The 10311-nt window shown below is 47.0% G+C and overlaps 1 protein-coding gene across 1 annotated transcript in view; it reads left to right on the plus strand.

Moving 5' to 3' along the window:
• DNAH9 (dynein axonemal heavy chain 9) overlaps window positions 1-5671 on the plus strand; it is a 351242-nt gene extending 345571 nt beyond the window's left edge. The window contains exons 68-69 of the mRNA XM_036342089.1: window positions 3922-4311; window positions 5003-5671. Of these exons, the coding sequence (XP_036197982.1) occupies window positions 3922-4311; window positions 5003-5230 (618 nt within the window). The 3' untranslated portion in view covers window positions 5231-5671. The remainder of the gene's footprint in view (window positions 1-3921; window positions 4312-5002) is intronic.
• The last annotated feature ends 4640 nt before the right edge of the window (window positions 5672-10311 follow it).

Genomic DNA, 10311 nt, shown 5'->3' on the forward strand with positions numbered 1-10311 from the left:
GGCACAGTGCTGAAGTCAAATTCTGAGGTGCGGAGTGCACGGAGCGGGCTGGCGGCGGAGGGCGCGGTTGGCGTTTTCAATTGGGAGGGAGTCGCAGAATCTGAGCTCCAGATCCGGGCGAGTCTTTAGGGACCCAGACTCAAACGGGAGAAGCGGGACTGTCTGGCTTCAGTCAGAGCGAGTGCAGCTTTCTCTCTGAGCTTTGCAGAGGGTGCTGGGACTCAGAGAGGCAGAGCCCCTGGGGACAGGACTGAGAGCCGCCATAACTGCTCTCTCCAGCCCACCCTGTTGATCCTGTGCGACCCGCCCCGCCCAAGCCCTGCACACAGGCATTTGCCGGATAGCCTCAGGCAAAGGCTAGATTAGCACCTCCCTAGAGGACAGAAGTTCTCTCACTGCTGACACAGCTGATTCTCATAGCCACTTGGCCTGGAGGTCAAACCCTCCCTGGAATTAGCTACAACAATCAAGATTTAACTATAAGACTGCGAACAAAGACCACTAGGGGGTGCACCAAGGAAGCATAACAAAATGCGGAGACAAAGAAACAGGACAAAATTGTCAATGGAAGATATAGAGTTCAGAACCACACTTTTAAGGTCTCTCAAGAACTGTCTAGAAGCCGCCGATAAACTTAATGAGATCTACAAGAAAACTAATGAGATCCTCTATCTTATATTGGGGAACCAACTAGAAATTAAGCATACACGGACTGAAATAACGAATATTATACAGACTCCCGACAGCAGACCAGAGGAGCGCAAGAATCAAGTCAATGATTTGAAATGCGAGGAAGCAAAAAACACCCAACCGGAAAAGCAAAATGAAAAAAGAATCCAAAAATGCGAGGATAGTATAAGGAGCCTCTGGGACAGCTTCAAGCGTACCAACATCAGAATTATAGGGGTGCCAGAAGATGAGAGAGAGCAAGATATTGAAAACCTATTGGAAGAAATAATGACAGAAAACTTCCCCCACCTGGTGAAAGAAATGGACTTACAGGTCCAAGAAGCGCGGAGAACCCCAAACAAAAGGAATCCAAAGAGGACCACACCAAGACACATCATCATTAAAATGCCAAGAGCAAAAGATAAAGAGAGAATCTTAAAAACAGCAAGAGAAAGAAACTCAGTTACCTACAAGGGAATACCCATACGACTGTCAGCTGATTTCTCAACAGAAACTTTGCAGGCCAGAAGGGAGTGGCAAGAAATATTCAAAGTGATGAATACCAAGAACCTACAACCAAGATTACTTTATCCAGCAAAGCTATCATTCAGAATAGAAGGTCAGATAAAGAGCTTCACAGATAAGGAAAAGCTAAAGGAGTTCATCACCACCAAACCAGGATTATATGAAATGCTGAAAGGTATCCTTTAAGAAGAGGAAGAGGAAGAAAAAGATAAAGATACAAATTATGAACAACAAATATGCATCTATCAACAAGTGAATCTAAGAATCAAGTGAATAAATAATCTGATGAACAGAATGAACTTGCCGGGGTCCAACCCCAGCGGGTCCAGGGGTCCCCAAAGGTGTGGATGGAGTCGGTGAAGAAGGAATGACACGGAGACAGCGTTCAGTTGATCAGCAGCCTAGCCAGGATCTCTAGCCAGGATCTCCAGCCAAGTTCTGGTCTGGATCTCCAGCGAAGTTCTGGTCCGGAGCCCCAGCCAGGTTCTGTAGCCATGTTCCCTCGCTAGGTTCTCCAGCCAGGTTCAGATACCAGGTTCTAGTCAGGTTCTCTTGCCAATTTCTGTAGTCAGGTTCAGTCCAGGATCTTTTGCCATGTTCTCTCCAGCGAAATTCTTCTGTTTGTAGGGAACGTTCTGTGTAGGTTCTGTGCCTAGGTTCCGTCTCTCTTGGTTCCGTATTCTAAGTTCTGTCTCTTACTGTCTTATTACATCTGTATTTATACCAGTTGATTCAATCCTATCAATCTCTATTTCAAAGGTTAGGGCGTTTCTTATCTCCATTCCAGGGAGTAAAGATTATGTAGCTTAAGCATGATTGTTCATAGTTAAAGTGATTAATTACCCGCCTGGCACTTAGTTAAGAGGTTTTATTCCCTCCCCAACCTCAGGGGAAAATCCCTACCTGGGGAAACAACCCTTCTCAGAGACCCTGGCCAAAACACACAGTGCCAAGAAGGTGAGCAAACATACCAAGAACAGTATGCCATATATGCCAGGTCCCTTGAAACAGCAAGCATGGACCGGCTCCCGGCATGAACTGTTGATTATAATAGAATCAGGGACATAGAAAGGGAATGGACTGACTATTCCTGGGGGGGGAAGGGGTGTGGGAGATGCGGGAAGAGACTGGACAAAAATCGTGCACCTATGGATGAGGACAGTGGGTGGGGAGTGAGGGCGGAGGGTGGGGCGGGAACTGGGAGGAGGGGAGTTATGGGGGGAAAAAAAAGAGGAACAAATGTAATAATCTGAACAATAAAGATTTAATTAAAAAAAAAAGAATAAGGTGGGGGAAAAGTAGTTTACCTAATTTCAAGACTTATTACAGTACATAGATAGGATAATTAAGACTGTGTGGTACTGGGTAGAAGGATAGATACCCAAAACAGAATAAAAAGCTGGGAGGGGCTATTCTTCTGCCTACTACACATACTATGGAATACTACTCCAAAATAAAAAGGAATGAACTATTTGATATATGCAAAAACGTGGATAAATTTTTAAAGAATTAAGCTGAGTAAAAAAAGGCAATCCCAAAAGGTTTCAAACTCTATGATTCCAATTACATAGTATTCCTGAAGTGACAAACTCACAGAAATGGAAACTAGGACAGTGGTCACTAGGGGTTATAGAAAGGATGTGACAGGAGAAAATCGGATGTGACAGGAGAAAATCGGATGTGACTATACAACGAATCCTTGTGTGCCTGCCATGTTCCGCGCCGCCCCCTGGTGGTCAGCACACGTCATAGTGAGCGATGGAACTCCCAGTCTCCCGGTCGAATTCCCGAGGGGACACTGTGCATATTAGCCTTTTATATATATAGATGTGCATCTGCAATTATCTAAAAATAAAAGGTTTAATTTTTTTAAAAAAAGCAGAGGGAATAATTTCCAACAAATGTTATGAGGCCAGAATTAACTTGATACCAAAGAATTATGAGAAAAGAGAATGAGAGATGAGCATTCTTCATACACACACAAAGCTGAAACCTGAGGATCTATATTCCCCCAAATCAAGGATTTCCTTCAGAAATAAAACTATTAGCCCTAACCGGTTTGGCTCAGTGGATAGAGCATTGGCCTGCGGACTGAAGGGTCCCAGGTTCGATTCCGGTCAAGGGCATGTACCTTGGTTGTGAGCACATCCCCAGTGGGGGGTGTGCAGGGGGCAGCTGATCGATGTTTGTCTCTCATTGATGTTTCTAACTCTCTATCCCTCTCCCTTCCTCTCTGTAAAAAAATCAATAAAATATATTAAAAATAAAAAAGAAATCAAACTATTAGGCGACTCTAAGGAACCCTCTTCCAATGGCTAAATGAAATTCATAAAGAAAGTTTTTCAGTGAATACCATCTGTAAATTAAACTGTGTAACCTTATGTTTCTAAGCTGCATGCAAATGCTGGCGAAGAGTTATGGAGTTTGTTTTGGATGGGGTTGAATCGGCATGGAACCCACCGGTGGTTTGAGGTCTGCAGTGGACGGGCCCACTACCACCAGTAGGTAGGCGTAGACTGATGTAACTGGAGCAGGGAGAATTTTAAAGGACCAGCCTTGGATGAAACAAACCTTGCAAATAAAGTACTAGATGGGAGAGTCATTGCATCGCCCAACCCTGGAGTCTTCCCCTGTCTTTCTGAGGGCCATGAGCCAGAAATCCACAAGGCTGGCTGTTTGCAGGGACTTGCTGCCCCCTCACTTTCTCCTTCCATTCTTTGTCTTCAGGGGGAGCTGACCATGACCAGTGACATGGAGAACTTAGAGAACAACCTGTACCTAGACACCGTGCCAGAGCCCTGGGCCAGACGAGCCTACCCTTCCACGGCAGGCCTGTCCGTCTGGTTTTTGGACCTCCTCAGCCGAATCAAGGAGTTGGAGGCTTGGGTAGGCGACTTTGCAATGCCCTCCACGGTGTGGCTGACAGGCTTCTTCAACCCCCAGTCCTTCCTGACCGCCATAATGCAGTCCATGGCCCGCAAGAATGAGTGGCCACTAGACCAGATGGCCCTGCAATGTGACGTGACGAAGAAGAATAGAGAGGATTTCAGAAGCCCTCCTCGGGAAGGAGCCTATGTCCATGGCCTCTTCATGGAAGGTGCTCGCTGGGATGCACAGGTAAATCCTAGGAGGGGCCACGGGACACCTTCTGTGAGCTGGTTAAATACACACTGCCTCCCATAAAGTGTGCTTACTAAAAGGGGTATTCCTGAATCTTCTGACCTAGATAATCTTTCCTTGAGGTTGACAAGCCATTTGAGGCAACCAGGGATGGTGCAGAGAGCACAGGCTTGGCAGAGGGAGGGAGGTAGGTAAAAGCAACAGCTCTGATCCCTATTCCATGGATGAAGATGGAGCATAGCTTCCTCTGCTCAAAAAGTCAAAATGGTGGATGAGGTCACATCAGAAACTAGAACAGGATATAGCCAAAGGCTTACAATCGAAAGCATTTGCTGACAGCTGTGTCTTACTCATCTTTACGCCAGCACCTAGCATGACATCTGGCAAATAGTTACATTCAATATGCTTATGAAATGAATGAATCAAAAAATAAAACTCAGGTAGACTCAAAGGGATTAATTTGTATATGAAAATTTTCAGCTTTTGGAACTCTGCTTGCAAAAGTGATTTAGGCCAGAAAGCAGCATCAGATGCATCCCACTGCAGGTTGCTGAAAGAACCTGTGAGGGGAAGGCATAGAGGCAGCCAGCCCTTCCCAGTCTCATCTCCTGGATCTTCTGCAGGAGCAGGCCGCTGGCTGAGCTCTGGGTCTGATCTAACATGGCTTTCCTCACATTCTTGTCCTCAGGCTGGGGTCATTACAGAGGCCAAGCTCAAGGATCTGACACCCCCGATGCCTGTGATGTTCATCAAGGCCATTCCTGCAGACAAGCAAGATTGCCGCAGTGTCTACGCTTGTCCTGTATACAAGACATGTCAGCGGGGACCCACCTACGTATGGACTTTCAACCTGAAGACCAAGGAGAACCCATCCAAGTGGGTTCTAGCTGGAGTAGCTTTGCTTCTCCAGATTTAGCTTCCTGCAGAGCCACCGAGAAAACAAGGCCGGGCTGGAGACTGCCCAGAGGGACAAGTAGCTGAGGGTGATCACAGACACATAAAGACAAGAAATCATAAGCACTCACAATTCTGTACAATCCTTTTAGCCTTGTGCTCTGTTAAGGAATGTTTTCTTCATTTGATTACTTATAGGAATAAAGAGATAGGCTCGACTCTTCTGGGCTAGGCTTAGCTCTCTTCAGAAGAGCCGAGCGTAGCCAGAAAACTAACCCCACAGAGCTGAGTCTGAGACGTGCCTTAAAGGGGTGGTGAGCTGGAAGAGTGTGGACCTAGGAGCTAGGGGAGAGGCATTTCCTAACACTGAACCTTCCCTAATAAAGTGATTTATTCTCCAACGGTGTCTGGTCCAGGCTTTGAGTTGCAGGGTCATAAATGATCCTTAAGAGCTGAAGAGAAAAAAGCCACAAGCACGAGCCCTGACGCTGTTGCAGGCACCTATGCGCCACGCTCTGGCTCCCAGCTGCTCCACAGAGGAGCACCATTGGCATCACCCGTACATCAGTCTGCTTGTTAACAAGCTGCCCAGGTGCATTGTATGCACACTAGGGTTTACGAAGCATTACTCTGGACCAGGAGCCACCACACACCTTCTGTAAAGGATCGTGGTAAATATTTTAGGCTTTGCAGGGCATATAGTTTGGTTGCAACTACTCAATTCTGCCACTGTAGCCCCAAAGCAGCCATAGACAATACAGAAATAAATGGGTTTGGCACAGTCCAACAAGGTTTGTCTACAAAAGCAGACAGTGAGCCATACTTTGCTGATCACTACTCTAGAGAATATCCCACACATACATTCACACATATTCAATACATTTTATCTAACACCTGCCATTTGCTAAGAACACGCTGTGAATAATAGGCTGTTTCCTGTATCTCTGTCATCCATCAGATCATCAGGAGGGAACCAAGAAGAAACCCTTCACTTAAAGCTGTTTAACCTAGAAGTTTCCGAGAATTTACTCTGTGGAATGATTTTTCACTGGGAGCTCAAAGAGTTCCACAGTTTTAGTGTTTTAAAGAACTCCATGGCTAGGCTTCTTTGGTAAGAAGAATTGAGGAGGGCCCAGTAACCCTTTCAGGACCTCTGCTCCCAGATATCGTGCAGACTTTTCTGGATTGAGCAGACATCAGAGTCCCGTGGGAGGGCTTGTTAACAAAGAGATTGCTGGGCCCATCCTTTAGAATTTATGGTTCAATAAGTCTAACAACTTGCCAAAGCAGCTGTCTGGGAACCACACTTTGAGAACTCCTGATTTAAAACATAAAAAGCAGGCCTGGCCGGTGTGGCTCAGCTGGCTGAGTGTCAGCCCATGCACTGAAAGGTAGCTGGTTAGACTCCCAGTCAGGGCACATGCCCAGGTTGGGGTTTTGGTTTGGACCTGGGTGCATGTGGGAGGCAACTGATGTTCCTCTCTCTCCCTCTCTCTCTCTAAAATCAATAAAAACATTTAAGTATTTTTTTTAAAGCATAAAATCCCACAATCCTACAAATCTGCAGAATCTCATGCCTATTCCATCCTGATTTCCCTGCTTTCTGCCCTGTGGTTCCTGCATCACCTAAAAAGAGGCCTTATTCCTCATCTTCCTGATAGAAGGAAGTTAACAAATGCCTCTGGAATACAGGAATTCCAACTTCAGTTTGGTCTCTCCTCTCTTCAACCAGTAATATAGTTCCCATTGTTCGCCAACTACCAGTTTCTTATCTACAGGTTGTGTTTTCAGCTCTGTCCTCCTCAGTAGCATCCTCCTCCCTGACCCTCACACCAAGGACAGAAAAATAAGAGCAGGCCAGGGGAAGGCCCAGGTGGAAGGAGGGTGGAAGTCTCACTCGCTGGAGCAGGACACTTTGGGGCACATAACTTTTTGAGACAAGGACAAGTGGGCAGGTTAGATATATGTGTTCATAAAATTCTAGATAGCACTATAAATACTATTGATTTCTTCCTAATACCTACAAACAAAATTAAATAATAAAGACATTTTTAAGGCACAGAACACTTTGGCAAAAACGATAGCCTAAGCCAGTGGTCAGCAAACTCATTAGTCAACAGAGTCAAATATCAACAGTACGATTGAAATTTCTTTTGAGAGCCAAATTTTTTAAACTTAAACTATATAGGTAGATACATTATTATTAACTTAGGGTACTCCTAAGCTGGCCTTTGCTAAAATGTCCTCAATCTGATTGAGGTATGTTCGCTGAGGTCAACCCCTTCCAACTCTCCCATCCACACTTGTCTTGTATACTTGTTTCATCTATCTCCTTTCGTTCATCCTCTCTATATGTCCAAACCATCTCAACATACCTTTCTCAATCCTCGACACTACATCTTCTTTCACTCCACAATGTTCCCTAAAATTAACTTAATAAACTTTAAAGTTTTAAGTCTTAGTTAAACTATAGGTATGTTGAATAAAACTTGGTATCATACTTTTTTTAAAAATATATATATTTTATTGATTTTTTACAGAGAGGAAGGGAGAGGGCTAGAGAGTTAGAAACATCGATGAGAGAGAAACATTGATCAGCTGCCTCCTGCACGCCCCCTACTGGGGATGTGCCTGCAACCAAGGTACATGCCCTTGACCAGAATCGAACCTGGGACCCTTGAGTCCGCAGGCCAACGCTCTATCTGCTGAGCCAAACCGGATAGGCTGATATCATACTTAATAACGAGATTATTTATTGATAAAATTAAATTCCTTACAATTTACCTTACAATATCCATAAAATTAAATCATGACAATGACTGACAAACACTAATGTGAACAATGGCCTTGCATCTCCTAGGAAAGTTTGGGTAATTCAGGTTTGTATGTTGTTTTTAATTTTAGGCACGATTCCAGGTTCTCATCAATAAGATGACTTCTCAATTTACTCTTGATAAGATTCATGCTTGAAAATGATTGTTCGCATAAATATGTAGACCCGAATAAGGAAAGAACAGCAAACGCTAGTTTTTTCAGTTGATTATATGAGTCAGGAATACTATTCCAGGTGTTAAAAATCAACATATCTTCCTTCTCCAGGTCTTTCAAAGCAGACCACTTGTGCTGTAAACTAAGTTCACATTTGTTTTTCTCCAATATTTCTATATCAGCCGAAAGACGTTCAAATTTCAAGGTCCACAGTTGTTTTTTAAATCCAGCAATTGCATTTCAAAGTTGCCAATGTCAATATTAAAGGGAGAAAAATTTAATTCTGCTACAGTAGCATTGAGAGGTTTTTTAACAAAGGCTAACTTCGCTTTGCTGTTTCTGAATTCCTGAAACCTGTTGAGAAAAGCTTCCCTCATATTTAAAATTAGAGGCCCGGTGCACAAAAATTTGTGCATGGCGGGGGGTGGGGGGTGTCCCTCAGCCCCACTGTGCCCTCTCGCAGTCTGGGACCCCTCGGGGGATAAGGACCTGCTGGCTTAGGCCCGCTCCTGGGTGGCAGAGGGCAGGCCCAATCCCTAGGTGCCTGCCCCGCAGCCCCTGGTCGGGCTCAGAGCAGGGCCGATTGGGGAGTTGGGGCGCCGCACCCTGTCATGCACAGAGCAGGGTACATTGGGAGGTTGCAATGCCACCCCCAGTCATGCTCAGGGTAGGCTGATTGGGTGTTTGGGGCACTGCCCCCGCCACACTCAAGGCAGGGCCGACGGGGAGGTTGTGGCGCCACCCCGTCACACACAGAGCCAGCCAATCAGGGGGTTGGGGAGCTGCCCCGTCAGGAACAGAGCAGGGCTGATTGGGGGGTGTTGGGGTGCAGCCCCCTGTCATGCTCGGGGTAGGGCTGATCAGGTTGTGGTGCCCCCACCCTGTCACACACAGAGCAGGGCCGATGGGGGTGGGGAGTTTGGGCACCGCCTCCTGTCACTCACAGAGCAGGACCAATCAGGGAGTTGGGGTGCTGCCCCCTGTCACCCACAGAGCAGGGCCGATCAGGAGGTTGCAGCGCCAGCCCCTGTCATGCACAGAGCAGGGCAGATCAGGGGGTTGGGGTGCCCTGTCACCCACAGAGCAGGGCCTATCAGGGGGTTGGGGCGCCGCCCCGTCAATCACAGAGCAGGGCCTATCTGGGAGTTGCAGCGCCACCCCCATGACGCTGCTTCAGGGGCCAGGAGGCCTCTCTGCTCCGCTGATTCCGGGGCGGGAGGACTCTCTGCTCCGCTGATCCCGGGGCCGAGAGGCCTAGTGCCTCCGCTGATCCCGGGCCAGGAGGCCTCTCGGCTCTGCTGATCCTGGGGCCGGGAGACCTCTCGGCTCTGCTGATTCTGGGGCTGGGAGGCCTCTCGGCTCTGCTGATCCCGGGCCGAGAGGTCTGCGGCTCTGCTGATCCTGGGGCGGTGAGGCCTCGCTGCTCTGCTTCTTCGGGGCTGTTTGGCTTCGCTCCAATGCTTGGAGCCTGTGTATGCAAATTTACTGCCATCTCTTAGTTTCTATAATTGAAACATTGTATCTTTTTGAGCTGTTGCTTCAGGAGCTCAGAGTCAGGCAGCGGCAGGCGGGGAACCTTGGCTTCCTCCATCACTGGGGCGACCAAGCCTCCTGTTCGCTTAAGCTGCCTGGCTGCCCGCCGCCATCTTGGTTGGCAGTTACTTTGCATATCGCCCTGATTAGCCAATGGGAAGCGTGTCAGAGGTACAGTTAATTACCACGTTTGTCTATTATTAGACAGGATACCGCACATGGTATTTTGTGGAAGAGCCACACTCAAGGTGCCAAAGAGCCACATGCGGCTCACGAGCCATGGTTTGCCAACCACTGGCCTAAGCAGACGCCAGGAAAAAGGGGGGCAGCTTGAAGTGTGCAAGCAACTGGGAGGAGGGCTCAGAAAGAGGACACCGGGACAGACTTACCTGAGACCAGGAGTGCCCAGCACGGGCCAAGCTCTCACACCCAAGCACCAGGCTAGCACTCTCCTACCAATATCCAGCTACTCGATAAACTTGATGCATTTGTGTAGGATGATCTATCATTGAGGGTCTTCTATGAGAAAATGCATTTTGAGCTACAGTCAACACACAGTGGACACTTCAGACACAAAGAAGA

Source organism: Myotis myotis, unplaced genomic scaffold (assembly GCF_014108235.1).
Source record: "Myotis myotis isolate mMyoMyo1 unplaced genomic scaffold, mMyoMyo1.p scaffold_m19_p_17, whole genome shotgun sequence".
In the NCBI taxonomy this organism is placed as follows: domain Eukaryota; kingdom Metazoa; phylum Chordata; class Mammalia; order Chiroptera; family Vespertilionidae; genus Myotis; species Myotis myotis.